Here is a 27,919-nt window from a genome sequence, read left to right as displayed (position 1 = left end):
CATCAAATCCCATCTCCTTTTTGTCACCATCCTTCAAAATGAGAACCTTTTGTCCCACCATTATCAACTTTTGTCAAATCCCAACAACTTTATCAAGCCCTAAACATCAACTATCTATAAAGATAAATCATCTACCCAGCTTAGCAAAAGAAAGGCTATATGCTAGACAGCGATGCACCGAAAGCATAAAGCTCCCTGCCATGCTAGACAATGAAAGCACTGACCCTTGCCAAAAAGAAAAAGCATGTCAGACAACGCATGCAAAATAGCTCCCAGACTTGAATCCAAATCAAGTCTACAAAATCTTCTATAAGAGCCTCAGAAGGAAGAGAACCTTCGAGGTTGGAAAGAGCTTCACCAGTCTAAAAGTCTCTCCTGAAAGATCCTTGTAGCTCCCTTTTATATCAAAAATCTCTATCCTTCACCTAAACCTCAAAATCCAATCTTGTAGACCCAAGCTTGTAGCATCAATCATCCAGTCTGGACAACCTCAAATTGTGAAGGATTGAGGTATCTTTTCATAATTTCAAAAAAAATTCAATTTTATCAATTTCATGTGTTAACATCTCTCTCTATTTTTTTTTTAACTACAGCATCTAGTTAGCCAGTATCAAGCGCTCTTTAATCTCATAAGAAAATGTTTTAAATTTTAATTTTTTTTGCAATCTTCAATACTCTTTATGCAATGCAATTTTGCTTTTTCAATTTTATTTCAAATATAAATAAAATTTAAATAATCAATCTAATCTGTGTTCTAAATCAATACCTTTGTGGGCTCTAGCTTATAGGTTTTAGCTTATAACTAGCTTATATTTAAATCCTATCACCTTATCCAGGTCCCTCACTTCTCGCCTCTGAATTAGGGTGGCAGTCGGTCGGGTCAGATCATAAATGGATCGGGTCAGATGTCAGTTAGATCAAAAAATATCAAAACTGAATCCGACCTATTTATTAAATAGTTAGATTTTAAATTTGAAAATCTGTTTATATCTATTTAATAAATAGATCACCTGATCTGATCTATTTAACTCATTTATTAAATAGATAACTTGTTTAACCATCCCGATCTAACCCATTTAACCTATTTAAAATAGAATCTGTTAGTCCAATCCAATATTCCAACCCAACCCAACCTGATCCAACCTATTTAATCTATTTAAAATAGAATTTGTTAGCCTAATCCAACCTAACCCAATCTAACTTGTTAATCAGCATACATAATTACTAAATAATGAGAACAACAAAGAAGGAAGAGGAAGAGGAGGCTCAGATTTATTATTTAATCTACAGCTAAATCAAAATGACTACAATCGGTCGTCTGTAGAAGCAGACCGTCCAAGATTGTTGCCATTTGAAATAATTGAATCAGCAAAATTTAATCCAAAATCATCACTGCCTCTTTACACAAATCTTAAAATAAAAATTTGAAGACAAGTATTAAAATTTAAATCCTGGCATGCTACAAAATTATCGCAAGTTGGGCTACCACATAATGAATAGGAAATGCTTGCTGCCAGCATTCATGGAGTTCAAAGAGGATAGAGGATAGGAAAATCTGAGGATCAAAAGTTCGAAAAATCCTTCATCTCCAATTCTTTCAATCCTATCTAACATTTTGAAAAAGCAACGAAACATGCATCAAAGGGTAGTAAGAGAAATATCTAAATTCTCGATCTCCAAATAATAGATTTTTCATTATAAAAACAAAATCACAAATGGATTGTCGGCATGAAATCACTTGAGACTTATGATTTAATATAATAAAGAAAAATCAAAGAAAAAAAATCTAAAAATAGATAATTCATTGCAAAAATAAAACCACAAATAGATTGTAGGTGTGAAATCTCTTGGGACTCATGATTTAAAATGATAAAAAAAAATCAAACAAAAAGATCCAAAAATAGATTTCTCATTACAAAAACAAAACCACAAACAAATTGTAGGCATGAAATCACAAAAATAGATTTCTCAAATTTAGTATTTAATCTGTAACTAAATCAAAAAGAGAGAGAGGGGAAGAAAGTGACATAAGCTGATAAAAAAATTCAAAAAAAAATAGATTAACAACATATAAGATTTTTATTTGAAAAGATCTCATAGTTTTTGGTTGGGGAAGAAAGTGTCGACCACCGAAAGAGGAAAAGGGGAAAGAGAAAAAAACCCTAGTTTTTGATGACCCACGATGAAGGAGGACCGGTGACGGTCAAGTGATAATAAGCCCTTCTCTCAAGGATGGGCGATGAAGGAGGACCAAAGGAGGAAACTGGCCATCCTTGGGAGGAAGTCGAGAGCTCCAGCTAGGCGGCTACCGAAGGAGCCAAGGAGCAGTAGAGGAGCCTCAATGTCGTTGAGAGCAAGCTAGAAGTACTAAAGGAGGAGTGGAGCTATGGAGGAGTGAAGGAAGAAATCAAGAAACGAAACCCTAGAAGATGGGCCAGAGGATGGGAGGAGGAAAGACTGAAAGAGTTGAAAGACCATAAAAAAATTGCCTGAGAGATTGAGAGTGAGAGTGAGAGACCGAAATTGAAAGAGAGAGGAATATCAAATATATATGGGAGCCTAAAGGGTTTAAGCTATGTAGGTTTATGAGTTATAATCCAATCTTACCCAACTTGTTCCAACCCATTTATTAAATAGGTTAAATAGGTTAAACAGGTCAGCCATCTGAACCTAAACCAAAACTGTTTATTAAACAGGTCAAACAGATCAACCTATTTACAATTCGAACTTGTTTGGCTAAAATCCAAACCTATTTATGATGGATCGAATATGGATCAGATTGGTGGGTCGGATCATATTTTGCCACCCCTAGCCTTTCTGGATTTTCAATGGTAATAGGAGGCATCACTGCTGATATCACCATCACTGGCACCATTGTCATCATCGGAGCCACCACATCAACATAACACTCACTATCAGAGTGTTAGCCCGAGCAATAGCACAAATATATCAAAACTCATATATTTCAAATATTTCAATTGTCCAAGCAACAACAATACCACCAGCAATTTCAGAAGAACAACAGCCTCAACCCGACTAGCACTAACCAGTTCCCAAAGTTCCAACTCAATCCTTAAAAGCATCCTCACCAGCCTATCCAAAATCATCAATTCCACCTGGGTTCGAGATTATCTACAGAAAGAGGCCACAAGGCTGTTTTGGAACCCCACTAGAGCCAAAACAATTGAAAAAAGAATCAGGTCTATCCAAGGGGAAAAAGCCAGCATCACCAGTAAGGACCGACTCAACAACCCAAGCTCTGGAGCGCCAGTTTTTTCTATGGGATATGGGTATCTACAAAAATTTCAAAGAGGAATCTTCAGAGTCCTCATAAAGGGACAAGAAAAGGCACCATCCATCAAATCCCATCTCCTTTATATCACCATCCATCAAAAGGACACTACAACAAAACAGGATATTAGCGATGAAAAAATTCATCGCTAACAATGAATTTTTATCGCTAATAGTTATTAGCAATAAAATTATCATTGCTAATATTTAGTCATAAATAATGGTGTTATTGATAATTTTTTATGATGAAAAAAAATTTTCATCGTCAATAATCGATATTACCAATGAAAAATCTTTATCGTTAAAAAATATTTTTTTGAAGACTATTTATGATGAAAATTTTTATCATACAAAAAGATAATTGATGCCAAAATATTACATCACTAATAAAAAATAATTATTTATGATAAATTTTATTCATCGCTATTAATTTAATTAAAAATTTTTATGAAAATTAAATTTAAAAAAAGTATTAGCGACGTAAATTTTTTATCGCAAATATGATAATTTTTGACATAATTTTTTATCATTAATTAATAGTGATAAAAATATTTTCTTCTCTATTATTTTAATTAAAAAATTTTATAAAAATTAAATTTAAAAAAATATTAGTGACGTAAATTTTTCATCATAGATATGATAATTTTGGATGTAAATTTTCATCGATAATACTTATTTACAGCTAAAATATTTTTATCACTATTAATTTAATTAAAATTTTTTATAAAAATCAAATTTAAAAAATATTAGTGATGTAAATTTTATATTAAAAATATTATAATTTTTGACATAAATTTTTGTTGGTAATAAATTTTTAATTATTTATGATAAAAATATTTTTATCGTTATTAATTTAATATAAAATTTTGATATATTTAAATTTATTAAAAATTTATTTATGATCAATTTTTCATTGCTAATATATTTTTGGTGATTAATATTTTATCAAAAATAATTCCATCAGTAATAATTTATCTATTTTTTTAAAAATAATTTATGAATATATATATTTAATTTATATTTAAAATTTTTTTTATAAATTAAAAATAAAAAATAAAAATAAAAAACTTATATAATAAACTCATAAATAAATTTTATCATTTTATTATATTAAATTAAAATTATAAGAGGTCTAAAATAAAAACTAAAAGCTACACAAATAGGCCATCAAGTGTCGGCATTTGCAGAAGGAGAACGGGTTAGGAAAGGAGAGCACTCGAATGAGCTCAGACCGGGCTGTTGCTGCCTTATCAGCTGCATCATCTGCTTTATCTATGCTATCTGCTCCATTATTTAGATCTGGAGCCACTGGTACTCGTTGATGCATGCAGTCGACTCATCGCCTACCTCTACACCTTCGCCAGTCGAGCATCGCAAGCATCATGGATGTTAACCCTGGATGAGTGTGAGGATGAGGGAGCAGGGATTCAATGCCATAGACCCCTAACATAATAGGATCTCGTACTAAGCACCTGATCACAAATCTCGTCATCTGTGGGTGTGGTCGAGCCTTCAGGGATAGGTTGGGATCTGATATCTATCATATGGTCTTAAAAATTAAAGTTATAGCTATTTTAATTTTATACTAAAAATCAAACTATGAATAAAAAAATAATTAAAAAAACTTATAAAAAGTTTTTATCTCCCTATCATCCACTCCCCTGATCGTCACTGGTGGATCCACTGGTAGATATCGATCCTACCAAGAAGCTCGCCACTCTCAGCATCTCTCTACAATTTGAGAATAATTAATTAAAATTTTTTTAAATAGTTAGAGACTTAAAATATATTAATTAAAAATTACTTACCATCTACTCTATGTGACGAGCGAACGACCTCGAACCTCCATAATGCGATAAGATCTGTCTCGCCCGATTTGCGGCGTTCTAGTTACATTTTCTCTGTACAGTTAGCAGTTAAATTAATAGGTAATAAACTGAATTTAAGAATAAATGATTCAATCATTAAACTCTCAAAGAAAAAGTTTGGATGTGTAACCTGATATATCGGATCCTCGTAATACCAGCATATAAGAGCCCAATCATCCATAGTGATGCTGTCATAGGGCCGCTGCCGTACTGTCTCCACCCCATGATCCTGCATCACATGGTACCAATGCTAATGGATACAGTGGTGATACTTCTTGAAATGCAAAGATAAATGAGCATCCACAGCTCGTCGCACGCGATCCTCCTCAAAATCAATAATATCAAATACATCCTTCCAATAACAAATATTAGAAGAACACCGTGCTAATTAAATATTCATAGTATAATTTATTTTATCTATAACTGGGTATAGAAAATCTTTCTCTGAGCCGGTACAATGTGACGTCAATTGAAAAGTGTCACAGGGGCATAGCTGCGACATATGATGCCTAGCTCGGTCTGCCACGGCTCGCACCATCCCCTAATGGGCCTGATGTAGCTATGTGTATCTCGATATGAAGATGCTGTCCCAGGTGCTCGCATCTCCAATGCTCTAGAGCGTGGTCTTTGATGGACCTCGCCCTCACCTCACTACTAGTAGAGACTGGCTTGAAACAACAATAAATAAATCATTAGTATGATAGCTATCCAAATAAAAAAATCAAATTTTATTATATAAAAGGTATAAATATACCACTTGAACCTGCCTCACTCGGATCCACCTCACTCAGACCTACTAGTGCAGGACCCTCTAGTGATGGAGCTAATGCGACAGTGAAAATCGATGAAGGTGCCTCAACCTCTGGGGTAGATTGTGAATGCGAATGTCATCATTTGTCTCTTGGTGTCATACCCGTAATTCTTAATATATAAATGAATATAATATTGAACAATAATAATGAAAAATAAATTATATTCTAATGAATAGAATTATATTGCATACCATTATTGCAAGAGAATATTGAATAAAGAATATAGATTTACTCATTAATATTCATATCTTCCTCGATGTGTAGATCCTTTTCTGAATCACAATAATCGACATATGTGTCGTCTTCTATCTCATCGTCATTTATGAACTGATCGTCATTCTTTGACTCATTAAGATTAAATACAAAATCAGCTTCAACTTCGTTGGATGGCAGATCAGCTCTATATAAAGGAGCTGTTACAAGTTCTTCGTCAACAAGAAGCTCAGCTAATATTTGTTCTTCCTCTTGAAAAGTTTTTTCTTCATGTAAATCCAAATTTTTATCCATCTCTAATCGAATTGGTGTGTCATATACACCTCTGGGTGTTATTTTTTATACGACTTGCCAATTACCTCGATACTTTAGATCCTTCAAATATATTACTTGTTTTGCTTGAGTTGCTAATATATGGCTCATTTTGATACCATGCTCGTACAAAATTTACACTGATAAAATATGGATCGATATGAATACCGATCTTTTTATTGCTAATATCCCACCATTCACACTGAAATAAGATTACAGAATTACTGGACCCATACTTTAGTTATATAATATCTATCAGTACACCATAATATTCAATCTCTTTTTCTCTTTCATATCCTATCATAGCAATCTCATATTCTCGGTCCGTCATTGTATCTCAAGCTCGCTTATGTGAAATCTCATTCCTCCAATGATACAAGATGCATAGTGGTTAACTCTTCGATCAAGATCATATGCTAAATAATATAATTCATCGATCGCACCCTTTTCTTTATTGAAATACTTAAATTTCATCTATATCATAACATAAAAAATTATATTGATTCAAATAATTATTTTTATAATTATTAAAAATAACATATTACTAGTGTAACTTACAAGATCATCAAACTATTTTGCAAATTTTTTTTTATATCGATCATCAGCATCCATATTATTCTTTCTGCATAGTATACTCTTGTGCTCACTCCAACAAGTCATGATTTTTAATTTTACATCGACATAAAAAAATTGCTTAAGACATTAAACAGTATGCTAAGATGGTACTTACTTAATGAAATCTTTAATTTCTTCACAATTATTTAGAATGTAGAAGTGTGCCCTAGATAGCTCATTCACGTTCATATCTCCTTCCACCAATAGGTCAGACCGTTTGTTTAGATATAGACAGCATCGGTTCATTGTCACTCCATTCATGGTCTGCATTACGATTTGTACGATTGAATCTTGTTTCGATATCATTAAGATACATCAAGCAGAATATGACACACTCTATAACTACGTATGTTTCCGCTATAAACCCTTCAGGTTGTGCTTTATTGCGCACATATTTTTTTAAGATACACAAGAATCTATAAATAAAAATAAATTTAAATTTTGAAAATATATTTATATTTTATAACTGATATGACAAAGTGCATATAATTTTTTTACCTTTCAATAGGATACATCTACCGATAATGTATCGATCCGGCCAAAAGAGCTTCCTTTGGAAGATGAATAGCCAAATGCACCATAACATCAAAAAATGATGGTGAATTTTTTTTTTAACTTACAAAGAATGAGTACGATATCCTTCTCAAACTTCTCAAGTAAGTTAATCTTCAATTTTTAGCAACACAATTTTTGAAAGATCACTCCCAAATCAATCATTGAACATCACCATCCAAATAGTCACGCATGACTACAGAAAGCAAACGTTGCATCATCATATGGGAGTCATGACTTTTCATGTCAGAGATATTACCGTCATTGTTTTCAACACACCGTGATATATTTGAAGCGTATGCATCAGAAAACTTAATAGTTTTGAACCATCTATAGAAACTCTTTTTTTTTCTCATCAAATAGTGAATAACATGCAGGTGGCATCAAAAATCTATCATCTCGATGAACTCAATACAACTTCAGTCGGATTCTCATTTTTTGTAAATCAAGGTAAGCTTTTGTACTATCTTTTATTTTTTCTGAGATATTCAATACAGTACTGATAATATTATCACAAATATTTTTCTCAATGTGTATTATATCCAGATTATGATGAAGTAGTCGCTGCTTCCAATATGGTAGTTTGAAAAAAATACTTCGCTTCATCCAATTTAGCTCAGCTTCAGTACGCTTTCACTTGTGAGTACTCGATGTTTTCTCAAATTAGATGTTTCTAATGACTTCAAGTTATTCTAAAACTTCTGCTCCACTTAACTCCTTAGGTGGTGGATGTCGGTCGGACTTACCATCAAATTATTGGTTGTAACGGGTCCTCCAAGAATGATTACCAAGTTGAAATCATCGATGATCCATAAATCATATTTTTTATCCATGCTTTAAATATAAGGAGGATGCATCCTTGTTGCATATTGGACATGCTAGATATCCTTTGGTGCTCCACTCAGATAAGTTTTTATATACAGAAAAATTATTTATTATCCATAAAATTGAAGTATGCAACTTAAAATTTTTTCGACTCACAGAATCATATGTCTGTACTCTATGTTTTTGTAGCCCTTTCAGATCGATGCTTTCAGACTCAAAATCAATAGTGATATAAAAATAAATGATTCTTTCATACACTTCCAATATGACACATTATATACAACTAGCATCACAGGCCACATGCTGTAGGAAGTATTCAAATTGCCAAAGGGATTAAATCCATCTGTTGCTAAACCAAGTCAGATATTATATGGGTCACTCACAAAATATGGATGCTTTGCATCAAAGTCCTTCCACACTACAGAATCGATCGGGTGGCTAAGTATGTTTTTCTTTGAAATCCACTGCTCATGATGCCATCTCATTTCTTCTGCTATCTTTGTGGATATATACAGCCTTTGAAGTCTTGGAATCAATGAAAAATACCTTAAAATCTTTTGAGATATCTTTTTTTTCTTTTCTGTTATCGATTTTATACCTAGGCTCACTGTATTTCAAACATTCAGTTGCCTTTTCATTATTCTTATAAAATAATATATAGTTATTTTTGCAAGCATGTATATGAATATAGCCAAGTCCCAATTTTCGCATGCATATTTTTGCTTCAGAATATGATTTCGAAAGTCTCTCTCCATCGAAAAGAGCTGTTTTAATCAATATCAAATTTTGATCAAATAATTTCTAACTCTATTGATTCACGATTTTAATATAAGATAATTTTATCAAAAACTCTAACTTAGAGAACTTTGCACAATTTGGATAGAGTGACTCTCATGCATCCCTTATAAGCTTTACAAACTGTTCAGAAGTCCCTTCTATCTCAAGCCAGATATTGTGTTCATGATCAGAATTACCTTCAGATGCACTAGTACTCATGCATACATTTGAACAAATACCCTGATGTAAATCATCCAATAGTTCTCCTATACCACTATGTTTGACAGATTCAGCAGCATCACTATCATCTTCAGTGCCGTCATCATCGTGCATAACTTCATTCGGATCATCTTTTCCATGCCATATCCAGCAAGTATACTTCTTATCCATACCACAACGTAGTAGATGCTCCTCAACAAGTGTTATGTGATGATATACTATATTGATATATCCCTTGCATGGACACTTTATCCGATTAGAACTGTCAGCCTTATGCCGTGCAAAGTCAATAAAATCTTGAACATCTTTTTGATATTCAGGCAAAAAAATATCTTTAGCATTCATCCAATTTTTGTTGATATCCATCTAACAACAAACATGAAAATCATGAACAACAAAAAAATTTTCAGTGGTATTCATCCAAACCAGTTCTCCATCCAAATTTCGGATCGAATCCCAACCCGAATTTCGGATCGAATCCCAACCCAAATTTCGGACCAAATTCTGATCTGGATCCAAACATGGATAATTTTATACAAAACAACATGCATTAAAGAATACAAATTGAATAGTAATACATAAATTCTCTTTCTATCAATTTAATAAAGAAAAAATACATGATCCTATCTATTTCAAATCATTACTAACAGGTGTGGCCTTGTTCCTTTCAAAAAAATAATAATCTTATTATTGTTATTGATCGATATTTTATTTTATTATTTAAAAATTTCAGCAACATGTCTCCATGGTTCTTCAAGTATACGATGTGAATATGGTGCCTACGCACCCTATCTACCATATATCTGAAGAACAGTGGACAGATAACTGCTGAATACCACATAATAAAATAAAATATTAATTATTAATAATAATAAGATTATTATTTTTTCAAAAAATTCAAATACGGGATATCCAAAAGTCGATCTCGATCAAGATCGACTCTTGAACGAAAATCTATGGCTCAATATAATTTAACTACCATTTTTGAACATACATTCAAAGATGGAGTTGTAAATCATCAAAAAAAGAGTAACTCTGTATTGAAATTTTTTAATAAAAAAATTTAATAGAGTTTTTTCTAAAATAAAAATATTTTTTATATTTAATAATAATAAGCAAAAGTATACAAAATAGTATATAAAATAATTAAATTGTAATAAGCAAAAGCAATGTGTATTGTGCAAGTGGAACAAAAAAAAATTTATAAATTTCAGCAGTAACACTAAAAAAATTATGCAATAAATATAAAATAATTATAAGTAGTTGAGCATGCAAAATAATAACATGAAACCTAATCCCAAGGACTCGATGGTTTTTTATTTTTCTTTCTAAAATATTTTTTACCTAAAAATAATAAATGATTTTTTATTTTTTTAAAATATTTTTTACCTAAAAATATTTTTTTTCTAAATATTTTTTTCCTAAATGAGCTTCGGACTCGACCGCCCATAGCCCCTGCTCCCACGGTGCCGGCACCATCACCCACCCCACGCCGTCCGGACTCGGCCCCCATGACCCCCACTCTCACGATGTCACCATCGTCACCCACCCCTCGCGACCCACCCCCCGCGGCACTGCCATCCTCTCCAACCCCCCGCGACCCAGATCCCAATTTGGATCCTGATCAGATCTCGATCTGGATCCCAATCTGAATCGAGATCTTGATTCGGATCTTGACCTCGATCCAATTTAGATCATGTCTAGATTTTATTTTTATTAATCAAATAATAAAATATATGATTAATATTTTATTTTTTTCATATTTTTTTTTATTTTTTTTTCTTTTTTCCCCCCTCATTTTTCTCTTCCCTTCCTCTCTCCCAGCCGTCACCCATCTCTCCCCAACCGACTCCCTCCCCGATTGACCCCCTTCGCTAGCCGACCCCCTCCCCATCCCTACCCCGTGTCGCCATCGTGTCCATCCCTACCCCGTGTCACCCCCGGCTGCCCACCCCCACCCTGCAACCCCCTCCACTGGCCGAACGACCTCCCCGGCCCTGTGGCGCCACTGACCGCCCACGGCCCCCTCTCCGCCCCCGTGTCACCCCCAACTGCCTCCAGACCCCATCTCCACCCTCGTGTTGCCCCCGACCACCCACCCCCACCTTGCAACCCACTCCACTGGCTGACCCCCTACCCGGCCCCATGGCATCGCTAGCCACCCACGGCCCCCTGCAACCCCCTCTGCCCCCCGACTTCATCCCCGCCCCCATGTCACTCTCGATCGCCCACCCCCACTTTACAACCCCCTCTGCCGACCGACCTCCTCCCCAGCCCCATCGCACCGTTGACCACCCACGCCCCCCCCCCCCCGCAACCCCCTCCACCCCTCGATGGCCCGATCAATCCCAAAAAAAAGGATTGGAAGAACCCTTACCTCCAATGGACGGCAACTGCGGTGCGGCAACGGTGCGGACGGCGAACGATGGCGGCGACAGTGGAGATGGGCTCATCGGCAGGAAGAGAGAAGGGGGAGAGCTCGGAGAGGGAGAGAGGAAAGGGAGAGGGGAGAGGGGAGAGGGGAGAGGGGAGAGAGGAAAGGGAGAGGGGAGAGCTCAGGGAGAGAGGAGAGGAGAGGGGAGAGGGGAAAAGGAAGTGGGTTTTACATGAAGGGACATCGAGTTGACGTGCATTGAATGCAGAACTTTTAACGACATAAATTTTCATTGCTAATTCTATTATTAGTGATGAAAAATTATTTTTGTCACCAATAATTTTTGCCAAAAAATATTTTTTGCTAAAAAAAATTTTTCCACAAAAAAATTATTGGCGATGAAAAAAAAGAATTTCATCGTTAATAATCTTAATAGCAATGAAAATTTAATTTTCATCACCAATAATTCCTGTCAAAAAAATTTTCCCACTTAAAAAATTTTTCCTGTAAAAAATATTATTGATGATGAAAAAAAAGAATTTCATCATTAATAACCTTATTAGTAATGAAAATTTGATTTTTGTCACCAATAATTTCGATCAAAAAAATTTTTCTACTAAAAAATTTTTCTAAAAAAATTTCATCCAAAAATAAATTATTGACGATGAAAAAAAAATTTCATCATTAATAAATTTATTAGCAATAAAAATTTGATTTCCATCACTAATAAATACCATCAAAAAAATTTTTTTTCTCTCTAACAATTTTCTCTTCAAAAAAATTTAAAAAAAATTATTTTTAAAATAGTTTTTTCAATGAAAATAATTTTTGTCACTAATAATTTTTTTTTTAATTAACAAATTTTTTGTTCACAAAAATAGATTAAAATAATATTTTTAAAATATGGTTGTCAATGAAAAATATATTTACATCATAAATATATTTTTTTTAAAAATTGATAAAAAATTTAAAGACTATTTACGATGAAAATTTAATTTACATCGCTAATAATAAATATCTTTCCAATATCAATTTCAAAATTAATTTGATTTACATTGTTAATAATTTATGTTGCTAATAAAATTAATTTTTTTTAATCTAAAAATTTTTGGTCTAAAAAATTTTTCAAAATAATTTCATCAAAAAAATTATTTTTTTACTAATCAAAAAAATTTATATAAATAGTTAAGTTATGATTTTTTCTTCAAAAAAGGTTTTTTCTTTTAAAAAAATTAGCACATAAAAAATATAATTGTAATAAAAAATTCAATTTACATCGCTAATAATTATTATAAGAACAGCTTTTCGACTTCCGTAATGGAATGGGCACTATGAGAGATTGATAGCTTTGAGATCTTCGATCTTCATTGAGCTCGTCTTCTTCTTAGAGTCTTCATTCTGAAAGTCAGAGTATGAGAATATCACGGTGATTATGAGATCATGAAAGAAATCTATCAAGATTAAGATTTGAAGGATATGGTAGGGACAGAAAGTTAAAGGTTCAAAAGCTCGTATATTGTATGCATGTAAAGATTGAGCTTGAGAAATTTGTTAGAAATTATATGAGTATCAAAGATCTAGTAATTAATTAGAATTAAAGCAGACCTGTGGATAGTGCAAGCTGTGTTATAAAGCACAAGCTCATATTTATGCTTTGTATTGTTAGGAAGATAAGTGCTCATATTGTTTGTCTTTTCATGATTGAAACTCCTACAGAGATATATTTGAGTGTTGATCGATGCAAAAAGTGCGGTACCTTTTGAGATTATAAAAGTCATGCTAGAATGCACTGCTTAACTATATAGTTTTCGTATGAAAGGAGTCTCCTTTCTACAACTTAAGAAAGACACTCCATCAGAAAGATTCATTGATATCACTAGTAACAGTGATAGCGATGAACAGATGAACTTTACGTTGCAAATAAATATATAGCTTATTTTATTCAAAAGGATCTATTCATTCTAATTCGCAAATAATAATCAACTTTTATTTTTTTTTAAAATTTTTGATTTTTTTAACTACTGGTGATGAAATTTTTTTGTCAGAAATAATTAAGTATTTATGATGAAAATTATAGTTTCATCGTAAAAACTGCTTATTTACGATGAAAAATTTTTATCACAAATAATAATCAACTTTTAATTTTTTAAATTATTAATTTTTTTTAAATATTGATGATGAAAATATTTTCTTCATAAATAAGCTATTATTTATGATGAAAATTTTTTTCATCATAAAAAGAAATTATTTACAATAAAAATTTTTCATCACAAACAGTGAGCAATTTTTATTTTTTTAAATTTTTGATTTTTTAACTATTGGCAATGAAAATATTTTTGTTATAAATAATTTAGTATTTATGATGAAAATTATTTTTCATCATGAATACCAATTATTTATGATGAAAAAGTTTCATCGTAAATAATTTATAATTTTTAAATTTTTTATTTTTTCAAAATATTGGTGATGAAAATATTTTCATCATAAATAATTGAGTATTTATGATAGAAATTATTTTTCATTGTAAATACTCAATTATTTATGACATAATATTTTCATTACAAATAATATATAATTTTTTAATTTTAAATTTCTTATTTTTTTTGAAATATTGGTAATAAAAAATTTTCATTGTAAATAATCAAGTATTTATGGTAGAAATAACTTTTTATTGTAAATACTTAATTATTTATGATGCAATATTTTCATCATAAATAATCTATAATTTTTAAATTTTTTAAATTTTTTATTTTTTTAAATATTGGTGATAAAATATTTTCATTGGGAATAATCTTATTTTTGATGAAAAATATTTTTCATTATAAATACTTAAATTATTTATGATGAAAATATTTTCATCAAGAATATTTAAAAATTGAAAATTAAAATAAATGATGTATTATTTATGATGAAAATATTCATCATAAATAATACATATTTATGATGAAACTTTTTTTTCCATCCCTGATAGTAAACTATTTGTGATGAAAAATTATTTTCATCATAAATATTTTATTATTTATGATGAATTTATTTTTTCATCATAAATGCTATTGTTGGCGATGAAAATAATTTTTATTGTAAATAATTTCATCGTAAAAATATTCTTTTTTTGTAGTGGGAGAACTTTTTATCCCATCATTATCAGCTTTTGTCAAATTCCAGCAACTTTATTAAGCCCTAAAGCATCAACTTTCTACAAAGATAAAGCATCTACCCAGCTTTAGCGAAGGCTATGTACCAAACAATTAATGCACCAAAAGCATAAAGCTCCCTATATGCCAAACAATGAAAGAGCTGACCCTCTGCCAAAAGAAAAAGCATACCAGACAATGCATGCAAAATAGCTCCTAGACTTGAATCCAAATCAAGTCCACAAAATCTTCTATAAGAGCCTTAAAAGGGAAGAGAACCTCAGAGGTTGGAAAGAGCTTCTCCAGTCTAAAAAGTCTCTCTTGAGAAATCTTTGTAGCTCCCCTTTATATAAAAAAACTCTTATCCTTCACCCAAAATCTCAAAATCCAATTTTGTAGCTTCAAACTTGGAGACCCAAGCTTGTAGCATCAATTGTCCAGTCTGAACAACCTCAAAATTCAATTTTATCAATTTCATATGGTAACATCTCTCTCTTTTTTTTTAATTGCAGCATCTAGTTAGCTGGTATCAAGCTTCTTCAATCTTGTAAGAAAATGTTTTAAATTTTTTCAAATTTTATTTTTTTGCAATCTTTCAATACTCTTTATGTACTGTAATTTTATTTTTTTAATTTCATTTTAAATATAAAAAAATTTAAATAATCAATCTAATCTATGGTCTAAATCAATACCTTAGCAAGCTTTAGCTTATAACTAGCTTATATTTAAATCCTGTCACCTCATCCAGGACCCTCGCTTCTCGCCTCCAAACTAGGGATGGCAATCGGGTTGTGTCGGATCATAAACTGATTGGATCAGATGTGGGTCAGATCAGAAAATATCAAAACTAAATCCGACCTGTTTATTAAACGATCAGTTTTTAAGCCTGAATCTGATTCATTTAATAAACAGATCATTCGACCCAACCCATTTAACGTATTTATTAAATAGATAATCTATTTAACCGACACGATCCAATCTGTTTAACCTGTTTAAAATAGAATCTGTGAGTCTAATCCAATTTTCCAACTCAACCCAACGCAACTTTTGACCCAACCTGTTTCATCTGTTTAAAATAGAATCTATTAGCCCAACCCAGTCCAACCTGATCAACCTGTTTAATCAGCATACATAATTACTAAATAATCAGAACAACAAAGAAGAGAAGAGGAAGAGGAGGCTCAAATTTATTATCTAATCTATAGCTAAATCGAAAGGACTGCAATCAGTCGGTCTGTAGAAGCAGACCATCCAAGATTGTTGCCATTTGAAATAATTGAATTAGTAAAATTTAATCCAAAATCATCACAGCCTCTTCATACAAACCTTAAAACAAAAATCTAAAGATAGGTATTAAAATTTAAATCCTGGCATGCTACAAAACTATAGCAAGTTGGGCTACCACATAATGAATAGGAAATGCTTGCTACCAGCATTCATGGAGTTTGAAGAGGGGAGAGGATAGGAGAATCTGAGGATCAAAAGTTCAGAAAACCCTTCATCCCCAATTTTTTTCAATCCCATCTAACATTTTGAAAAAACAAAGAAACATGCATCGAAGGGTAGGTAAGAGAAATACCTAAATCCTTGATCTCCAAACAATAGATTTCTCATTGTAAAAATAAAACCACAAATGGATTGTCGGTGTGAAATCACTTAAGACTCATGATTTAAGACAATAAAAAAAATCAAACAAAAAAATTCCAAAAATAGATTTTTCATTGCAAAAATAAAATCACAGACAGATTGTAGGCTTAAAATCACTTGGGACTCATGATTTAAGATGATAAATAAAAATCAAACAAAAAAGATCTAAACATAGATTTCTCATTGCAAAAATAAAATCACAAATAGATTGCAGGCATGAAATTATAAACATAGATTTCTTAGATTTAGTATTTAAACTGCAACTAAATCAAAAAAGGGGAAAAGGGAAGAAAGCGACATAAGATGATAAAAAAATCCAAAAAAAAAGATCAACAATATATAAGATTCTTATTTGAAAAGATCTCATAGTTTTTGGTTGGAGAAGAAAGCATCGGCCATGGAAAGAGAAAAAGGGGAAAAGAAAAAAAATCTTAGATCTCGAGGACCGACGATGAAGGAGGACTAGCGACAGTCAAGTGACGACAAGCCCTTCTCTCAAAGATGGGTGATGAAGAAGGACCGAAGAAGAAAACTGGCCATCGTTGGGAAGAAGCTGGGAGCACCAGCTAGGCAGCTATCGAAGGAGCTCAGGAGGAGTAGAGGAGCCTCGATCATCGTTGAGAGCAAGTTGGAAGCATTGGAGGAGGAGTGGAGTTGCGGAGGAGTGAAAGAAGAAATCAAGAAACCAAACCCTAGAAGATGGACTGGAGGATGGGAGGAGGAAAGATCGAAAGAGTCGAAAGGCCATAAAAAAACTGTCTGAGAGACCGAGAGTGAGAGACCGAAACCGAAAGAAAGAGAAATATCAAATATATATGGGAGCCTAATGGATTTAAGCTACGGGAGTTTATGGGTTATAACCTGATCCAACCCAACTTATTCTAACTTATTTATTAAATAGGTTAGACGGGTTAAACAGATCAGTCATCTGAAATCTGAATCCGATTTATTTGTTAAACAGGTTAAACTGATCGATCTGTTTATAACTTGAATCAGTTTAGCCCAAATCCAAATCTATTTATGATAAGTCGAATATGGATCAGATGGATAGGTCGGATCATATTTTGCTATCCCTACTCCGAACCTCCTCCTCTCTGGCCTTCCCTCGTCCCACCTCCCCCTCCCCTCCTTCTCCCAATGCCCTGGTCGTCCCCTGTCCCACCTCCCCCTCCCTTCTGCCTCCTCCCACCCACCTCCCCTCCCCCTCCCTCCTCCTCCTCCTCCTCCTCCTCCTTCCGCCCCAGTCCGGTCCCATCCCGTCCTCCCTCCCACTGCCCGGCCCCCATCCTACCTCCCCCTCCCTTCCTCCCAATGCCCCAGTCGCCCCCCATCCCACCTAAACGCCCCTCCCCCTCCTCTCCCCCTCCTGCTCCTGCTCCTCCTCCTCCCCAACAGTACGGTCCCACCCCGTCCAACCTCCCACCGCCCCCCGTCCCACCTCCTCCTCCCCCTCCCCCTCCTCCCACCTCCTCCTCCCATCGCCTTGGCGGTCCCCTGTCCCACCTCCCCCTCCACTTGTCTTCCCTCTGCCCCAGCCATCCCCCATCCCACTTCCTCCTCCTCCTCCCACTGCTCCAGTCGTCCTCTATTTGTACTTGTGTTTGTTCTTGGGCTTTGAAAGCCGAACGTACGTGGAAGGGATTTGGTTTTTGGGTTTCTGTTTGTGTGAAGCCATGGCTGCCTTTCGATTCACTTGCTGTGTCCCAGATCTCTGAAGAGCTGTTCGGAACACATTCCTGGGTTGGCCGTACTATACGGTGAAGAGAATGAGTCAAGAAGATAGCATGAACAAAGCGGTACTTCCTTTTCTTCCTTTCTCATCCTCTCTCTCTTTCCTTCTTCTGAACTCAATGTCATCAAGTGCCTGTTTCCTTGTTCTCTCTCTATCTCGGTGTTAGTTTTTTTTTATTTCCACTATAATTGTGTTTCATGGTTTTTGTGCTTGGTGTGCGTGCTTAGTTTTTATTTCCACTATAAGATTGAAGATATTTCCGCTCGTTCTTATGTTTCTTTTTAATTATTCTGTACCCTAGTGCCATTCTATGATTTAGAGCTTGTCTAAATTATTAGTTTATTTATTCTTTATGCTAGTATGGTACGGGCTTTTTGTCCAACTTCTTGTTTTAAAAATCAACCCGGTCTTCTCTCCGTGTGTCTCTAATTCTTTCTGTTTTCTTTTTGCTGTTGGCTTTCAGGGGTCGACCAGGTCGACATAGATGCAGAGGAGAAGATGGTGACAGTCTCAGGCAATGTTGATCCTGCCATCCTTCTGCAAACGCTAAAAAAGGCTGGTAACTGTGCAGAGCTCTGGGGCTCAGAGGATGGAAAGAACGACGACCAGCTTAAGGATGGGAAAGGGCAGCAGGAAGACAATGGCAAGCCCAAAAAGGGTGGTGGAGGAAGATGTAAAAATATGAAGCTCCCCCACCTGCAGGGCCCGAAGTTGCCCTTCGGCCGAAAGGATAAGAAGTCAGTCAAGTTCGACCTTCCTCCCGAGAATAATGCCGATGAAGAGAGAGGCAGCGATGAGGAGAGAGACCACAATGAGGAGGCTGATGACATCCATGGAGACAACGAGGACAACCAAAACCAGGATGATGACATTGACGGCGACAATGAGGACAACCAAAACCAGGGTGATGACGTTGACGATGACAGTGAGGACAACCCAAACCAGGGTGGTGGTGGTGAAAATGGAGGAGGAAACAATAACAAGGCGGCCCAGCCATATGGGGAATATTCCGGCTGGTTACTTTCATGGAGGCATGGCGGCACCAGAGATGTCTGCTCCTTCTACCAACCCCTACCGGCAGCAATACATGGCTGTCATGATGGAGCAGCAGAGGATGATGATGAGCGGTCAAACTGGCGGCGCTGCAAACCCGCCACTGCCAAATGGTTACGGGACGCCGTACGCGCCACGTCATGTGGAAGAAGAAAATGAACCTACTGACGGAGCTGCTGCTCTGCTAGCTTTCATAGACATGTTAATATGTCTTTATAAAGTTGAAGATTATTATAATTATGAAAGCATGTTCCTCTATGATGAGCAAACACTCTGGTGGTCATCCATTTTTCTTTCTATCCTTTTCTTCTTTAAACTGCTAGTCGGGCTTTCATCCTGAATTGGAGTGCAGAAGGTGATTGTGATGCATTGGCGATGTTCTCTGTATTAGACTGAGAGGGATTGGTTGTGCTTGTGGCTGCTATATATGATGATTGGTAATGAAATCTAATATATATATATATATATATTAAAATGGAAATTTCTCAATGGATGAGTCTCTGTTTGACACATGGTATTTTGAAAAGAGTGAGAGAGAGCCACATGGCCAAGCTCGCATGGAAGAAACATTGCATACGAAAGCTTAGACGATGGTTGGGCTTTTGTGTTGGGTATTTCCTTCTTTCCGTTCGTGGAAGTGGATGCCTCCATGTTGATAGAATCTGACTATGATCCGTCCGCCACCAACCACCATGATGACCCATCGGAGTCATCCACCTCCTCATTGGGTCTAGTTCCTCTGCAGGGGGTCATGAGAATAGAACTCCATTGAATATTTGAATGCTCGACCTGCATTGCCCTAGTACGCCGTTGCAAAACCCCAGCTCCAATCTCCCCTACTGCGACCATGGAAGTGGATGCCACCATGTCGACAGAATCCATCCACGATCCAGCCGCAGCCAACCACCATAACAACCCGTCAGAGTCCTCTGCCTCCTTGTTGGGGCTGGTTCCTTCGGAGGGGCTGCCGTCTTAGCAGACCTACTTCATGGTGAATGCGGTCATCGAGGAGGAGGATGGGCTGGGATGGCGGTGTAGGCATTTGCTCACCACCGTCACTACTGTTGGGGAGGAAGGCTTGCCCGGGATAGGGATTCTGTGAAATCTTCTAAAGATTTAATTGGTAGAGGTAATGGAACTGGGTTGAATGTAATCTCCTAAAATAAAGTTTGACTCAAATTCAAAGGTTGGTTTATATCTTTAGTCCAAGGCTAAAACATGTTTGGACAGCTATCCAGCTTTTGCAATTTAAGTCTTAACATATGGTACCATTGCCTTCCCCTGATTCAAGACCTAACTGATGTGATGAGTACTGAAAACTTGTAATATCATTTAAAAGTCCTCTAAATATTACCTTATATAATTAGCTTGTTGAAACCTATAATAAGACTCGGAGCAATTATCAGGAGTATAGATAAATAGCAACATCATTAGCATACCTTGGCACGAGCACCGACATAGAACTGACGACCTATATTTGGACCTTTCTTCATGGACCTTGCAACACAAGGTTCATGATGACCTTTGCAGAGTGGTAAGCTCTTCTTCATTTTCTCTTGAATCCTTCGCGATCCAATATTGCAACACTATCCTTATCTTTTTTATCAGAAAAGGATGGATCTGAATAGCCCTGTTCTTGAACATGTGAACTTATGCTAAAGTCATTCCATTCAGAACTATCTTCGATATTTTCAGTAAATTTTTTACATGGCTCTTCTGTTGCATGGGATAAATCATCTTTCGATTGTTCGATATCCTTTGGAATAGATGAGCTACCGGTATTCATAGGCTCCTTGCCAATGGTCCTAACTATATTAGGTTTTTGAGAAAAGGATGCCAGTGTCAGTTGAGAACTGGTACCATGTCCATCCTTTTTCTTTAATTTCAATTTGCAGTGAGATAGAGATCTTGCTGTCTTGATCTTCAGCCTAAGTGATGTGTTTTGAGTACCATCAACAGTGATACTTGAATCTTGAACTACATTTGAGTTGAGAGAAAAATTAGTCGGAAAGAGACTAGAGAGATGACATCGAGTAGGCAAGTCGGGGACCAACAGAGTGCTCTACTTTCAGTTAGAATTTCTGAAACCAGGGTTTTATATAATTGTAGAAAAAATATATTTTTTTCATAGTGGGTTTGATTTTCTATACATTTTAAAGATTCTTTTTGAAAATTTCGAATAAAGTAGAGCTTTCTCTCTTCTATGTATTCAATAGATATAGGGATTGTTATTATAATTCTAAGCATGCCGCATGTAAATAAAAGTGTTTTGAGAATATTTTCACATAAAGGGTGTTCAAAGCAAAAAATGAAAGAAAAAAAACTTCGCACATTGCGTCGGTTAATATGCTAGTAATATTAAACTTTGCGTGTACTTTAACAAAGGGAGTCAAGAACATATCACTGGAAAAGTATAGTGGATATCATGATTTAAGCTATCTTTTTTGGGTGGATATTGTCACGCCCCCGACCCGAGATTTTGAATCAAGGGTCATGGCAACCGCCGCATACTCATAGAAAACTCTTCCCATAAGCATGCAAGGCATCTTATCATACTATCCAAAAACAACAGCGGAATAATTAGTCAACAATTTAAATCTAAAATATAACGACCTAAATTCTTTTTTTTTTAATATCTCAATAAATTCAACAATGATTCATAGTCCTTACATCAAATTCAATAAGACTTTCAACCAAAAATAAAAGTATAGAGATTTTGCTTCTGATCACTCTTCTATTCATATCTTGTATCATCTTAATTCCTCAACATCTGTAAAAATAGTAAAATAAGAGGTAATGAGCTAGACAGCCCAGTAAGCAATGATCACTTCTCAACAGATTTCATCAGGCATTTAAGTAAATAATCATTTATAGAAAATAAGCATATAAAGTTTATCAATTCGAAATCAATTTCAATTATGCAATATAATTCATGCCAAATTCATTTCTTTTTCAAAAATTTAAGTTTCTTTCCAGATTTCAATTTCTTTCGTTTTTAAATTCTTTTCGTCAACCATGAGCTATGACCATATTTTTCCTGTGGCAGGGTCATAACACCGTGTATCTGCTTGCGGTAGCTGCGAATCATTTGGCAGCAAAGTCCTTTGAAACCGCTGGTCTCTCTGACGGTTTGTCGCTGGTCTCTCTGGCGACATGTCGCTGGTCTCGCTGGCGACATAAACCCTCAGGATAATCAATTGCCAACGTATATGCCCCTATTGGCAGGGTCCTTTACATAGTCAGGCTGTCAATTCATAATGTTTCTTATATCATAATCCCATGATCAAACATCCACAATCCTATACAGAATCAATTTCAATAATTAGAAAGAATACGAATACCATATTTCAATGGTTTAGATTGGGTCCGATCATCTAATTTCATCTAATCAAAATCTAATTAGGACCTAAACGATCCAAAATTTGACTATCAGATCAAATCGGATTCGAAGTGACAGGACCGAGGTTTCTTCATCGATTTCATAAAATCAAGTAGAGAGAGACAATTAAAGGAGAGAGAATTCATGAGGTACAATTCGAATTGATCACGTAACACAATCCAACATTACGATTGGTCCAATATCTCGATTGGTGAAATCAACATGATCAAATCAAGTCATGGCTAGATCGAAATCATGGATGATCAAATCTAAAGATTCATGGTCTGATCAAGATGGGTGCCAGTACGCTGTCTGACAATCATGGATCGGGGTTCTTCATTAGAATCAGATCAAGACTATTAAAAAAAATTCCTTCATTCACTAACCTTTTTAGAGAGAGAATCAATCAAGAGAGAGAATATTTTAGAGAGAGAATATTCTAGAGAGAGAAAATTCTAGAGAGAGAAAATTCATCTTGAATTCTTCAAAATATATGATTCAACAAATTCGATCGATCAGATCAAATCATGCTAAGATTATCATGTGGATAATTTAATAAAATTATAAATATTAAAATCTTAAAAATACCTAATCTGATCAAAGTGGGTGTCGGTATACCGTCCGACGATCACAGATCAAAAATCCATCACGAGGATCATTTAAATTCATCATCATTCTTCTCAAAATTCTAGAAATCTTAGGAGAGAGAAATAATCTAGAGGGAAGATTCTAGAGAGAGAAAATAGAGAGAGAAAGTAGAGAGAGAAAGTCCAATTCTAGAGAGAGAAAATACTAGTTCAAGTTGAAGGGAGAGAGGAAAGAGAGAGAAACTCTCTTTCTCATATTTTATTATTTATATCATTATTTATTAATTAATTTATTTTATTTTTTTTCTTCTTTTTTTTCTTTCTCCTTTTTTTTTTCTTTTTCCTTCAAAAAGAGAGAGGAGAAAATCCTATTTATTATTGTTACATTATTATTGTATTATTTTTTTTCTTCTTTTTCTTTTTTTTTCCTTTTTCTTTTCTTTTTCTTTTCTTTTTCTTTTCTTTTCCTTCTTTTTCTTTTCTTTTTCTTTTCTTTTCCTTCTTCTTCTTTTCTTCTTCTTTTCCCGTGGGTTTCTTTTGGGCCGAAACAGGGGATCTTTAATCCCCTCATTGGTTGGCCGATTGACTATGCAGTTGGCACGGGGATGGTCGACGGCCGAAGGGGGGCGATCCGGTGGCAAGAGGGGGACCAAATCGGTGGTCGGCGGTGACCACCGGCATCGAAAAAAATAGCAAAAAGAAAGGTTCTTCCGCAACAAAATCCGACGACTTCGGTCGCCGGCGAGCATGCACACCGGCACGGGAAGGAAAAGGGAGAAGAGAGGAAGAGGAGGCTTACCTCTGATGCCAGCGAAGCTTTTCCGATGAGAAATTGGACGGCATAGGGACGGTCTTCCGCGGGATTTTTTCGGCGATTGCCGCCGACCGGACTTAGAATCTTCGGTGAAAGGAAGAGAGGAGGGATCTCCTCCTTAAGTAGAGCTGGTGGGAGCTCGTCTCTGACTCCGATTGGGAGCCGGTGAGAGGAGGAAGAAGACTCCCTTCGGGAGTCTTCTCCCTTGTTTTTCTATTTTTTTTTTGTTCGTTTAGGCTTTGGCTGGGATTCTTGATAGTTGGACCCTGGGTTTGGGCCATCACATTCTTCCCCTCTAAAAGAAATTTCATCTTCGAAATTTTTCTTGCCTGAGTCTTCATAGTTTCGTACTTGAATCTCATCCACAAATATTTTAATTCTTGATATAAATTCATTCTTAAATCATTTCATAAGAAAAAGTCGGTACATCAAATATGGATCTGAACGGAACCATCCATTTTCTTATTTATCAAGATCAACATCTTAAAGATTTTTAATATTTCAAGATTTCAAAATTATGATCTCATTTTCTGTAAAATAATGTTCAATATCTCATGACTCAAATCAAATCTATCTCTTGTGAATAGAAGAAGGTCAATGTCTCTATTCTTGCATAAGAACTTCATTCATCATCATTTATTTATTTATTTATTTTAAAATATTAACCACTTTTAATTTCAACCCATCATAAGATAGAAAAATATACTTCTATGAATCATATGATGACATCCCAATCAATCAAAATTTAAAAATATTTTTTCTTATTCGTACTTTCAAAGATTGAAGATTTATCATTTCAATCTCATTCTCGAACTTTTGATATTTTATTTCTCGATGCAACTTCATCATTAAGTCATTTCATAAAGATCAATATCACCATTGTTGATTGAATCAATATCACTATTTCTAGTCATCGAAATTTTCTTACTCAAACCCTCAAACTCTTAAATATTCTAAGTAAGTATATCAATTTTCTTTATCTAAACATTAACAACTCCTAATTAATCGATTCATTATAAAATTATGAATAACTCCAATCCATCTTTTGTAAAACAATCGTCAATATCAATAGATAACCTCAATCTTTTTCATTGAGTCAGAGAAATAATAATAATCAAAAGAGTTCAAACTTCAAATTTTATTATACTCTGGAGATAAATATTTGAGTATAATAATCTAAGATCGAAATCATCATTCGATAAACAATCTCAAATTCTTCCTAATAAATAGAGAATTATAAAATTTAATTCTAGGATAGAGAAAATTTATCTCTAAATATTCTAAATCTAAAATCAAAAATCAAAGGTCCACTCATCCTAGAATTAGGATGCTAATTATTTTTGTAGCATAGTAGGTGGAAGCTCTACTTTTAAAAATCACATTAGGATATCTAAAATAATTTAAAATTTTAAAATATTATTCTTTCTAATATCCATGAATTTCTTGTATCAAACTATATCATTTATCATAATTTTTTGACTCAAAGAATCAATATTCCTGACTTACTCAAAGTAAATCCAGATTACCATGCGCTGCGCACTTTGATCTAACAATCAAAATTTTTTAGGTTCACCAAAAAAAAAGTTTGATCAAATTATTTCTTTATCTTATCAATAGAAAAGATCTAAAATTTTAAATTTTAATTAAAGTCAAAGATTAACTTTCGATTTTCATTCATACCTTTATTGGTGTACAATAATCTTGATTAACCCTTGAGTCCAATATCATATTTAAAACCATCATATAGATTTACTATAATCAATATGAATCAAATCTTAATTCTCATGTCAATTCAATTCGATAATTTTTACATCAAAATTCTTATAAGTCAAATTAATGAAGAAAAATATCCTTCGATGCTCCACCAAATTTGGACATAATCAGAATATATAAGAACTTCAAATCATTATTTTTTTCTAAAATTTTTATAATCAAGATCTTTAATATCTATTATGTATCTTTTCACAACAATCATACAAGCCTCAAAAATCAAATCTCCATTTAATAGTAGATTCAATTAGGAACCTCGTTAACAAAAGCAAAGGAACTCCATATCAATTTCTAAATTCAAAATTTCTAAATTGTAAATTCACATGGATCCCTTAATCTGAAATAAATATAAATCAGATCTTTTATCTTAATCTAAAGATATCAATTTTTTATTAACAACTTCAACAATAATATCAGAAAATCTCTTGATCAACTTAGATACGAAATTTTTTAAATTAAAATTTCATACACATCATGTAGTCTCCAAGAGACATAATAAGATCTATTATCTAGATCTAAGGATGATGATTAAAGATTCCAGTACGATGAATATTCTACAACCTCATAATCGATTTCATCAATAAGAAATATGTTTCTTTGCAATATCCTCAAATATGCATTCATCCTGTTATGCCACTTTATATATAATCCACATACCAAATTCAATTTTGATAAATATTCCAATCAAGCATCACAAAAGATTTTTCTTAGTCCATCCTGGAATAATATTTTATCGTCAAATCTTTATCTTGCCAATAATAGTCAACTTCTCAACTAGAAGTAATATCATAGTATTATTCTCGCATCGAATTTGAACTTACGATTCACTTGAATAACCAATGATCAAATTAATAACCATAATGCATAATAAAATTTTATGTCAATCCTTTTATGATTACTTTCGATCAAGATCTAACTAATCATATAATGATCAATAGATCATCCATCATATTTCAAATTCCATATGTCATAATCTCTTATGATCCTTTCATACATAATCTCAATGTTTAATCAAAATTTATAAATATTTCTTCCACTACAATCATCAAAGATCTATACTATAATGTCCCTGGTGTCTATCCACTTACACCCATTCTATATCTGATTCTATGTTTCATAATTCATCCACTTATGCTCTGATATCACTTTAATTGTCACGCCTCCGATCCGAGATTTTGAATCGAGGGTCATGGCAACCGCCGCATACTCATAGAAAACTCTTTTCATAAGCATGCAAGGCATCTTATCATACTATCCTAAAACAACAGCGAAATAATTAGTCAATAATTTAAATCTAAAATATAACGATCTAATTTTTTTTTATTTTAATATCTCAATAAATTTAACAATGATTCATAGTCCTTACATCAAATTTAATAAAACTTTCAACCAAAAATAAAAGTATAGAGATTCTACTTCTGATCACTCTTCTATTCATATCTTGTATCATCTTAATTCCTCAACATCTGTAAAAACAGTAAAATAAGAGGTAATGAGCTAGACAGTCCAGTAAGCAATGATCACTTCTCAACAGATTTTATCAGGCATTTAAGTAAATAATCATTTATAGAAAATAAGCATATAAAGTTCATCAATTCGAAATCAATTTCAATTATGCAATATAATTCATGCCAAATTCATTTCTTTTTCAAAAATTCAAGTTTCTTTCCAGATTTTAATTTTTTTCATTCTTAAATTTTTTTCGTCAACCATGAGCTATGACCATATTTTTTCTGTGGCAGGATCATAATACCGCGTATCTGCTTGCGGTAGCTGCGAATCATCTGGCAGCAAAGTCCTTCGGAACCGCTGGTCTCTCTGGCGGTTTGTCGCTGGTCTCTCTGGCGACATGTCGCTGGTCTCGCTAGCGACATGTCGCTGGTCTCGCTGATGACATAAACCCTCAGGACAATCAATTGCCAACGTATATGCCCCCATTGGCGGG

At 34.2% G+C, this 27,919-nt stretch overlaps 1 protein-coding gene and 1 pseudogene across 1 annotated transcript; both read left to right on the top strand.

Moving 5' to 3' along the window:
* Positions 1-27,919, top strand: part of LOC140858030 (uncharacterized) — a 97,245-nt pseudogene that overhangs the window by 43,171 nt on the left and 26,155 nt on the right.
* Positions 17,824-19,682, top strand: LOC140857845 (uncharacterized). Its single transcript, XM_073257032.1, has 2 exons — positions 17,824-18,435; positions 18,835-19,682. The coding sequence occupies exon 2, from the start codon at positions 18,870-18,872 to the stop codon at positions 19,581-19,583; it is 714 nt and encodes a 237-aa protein (XP_073113133.1). The 5' UTR covers positions 17,824-18,435; positions 18,835-18,869; the 3' UTR covers positions 19,584-19,682.

This window comes from Elaeis guineensis, chromosome 5 (assembly GCF_000442705.2).
Source record: "Elaeis guineensis isolate ETL-2024a chromosome 5, EG11, whole genome shotgun sequence".
In the NCBI taxonomy this organism is placed as follows: domain Eukaryota; kingdom Viridiplantae; phylum Streptophyta; class Magnoliopsida; order Arecales; family Arecaceae; genus Elaeis; species Elaeis guineensis.
This window is presented reverse-complemented; position numbering and strand designations above follow the sequence as displayed.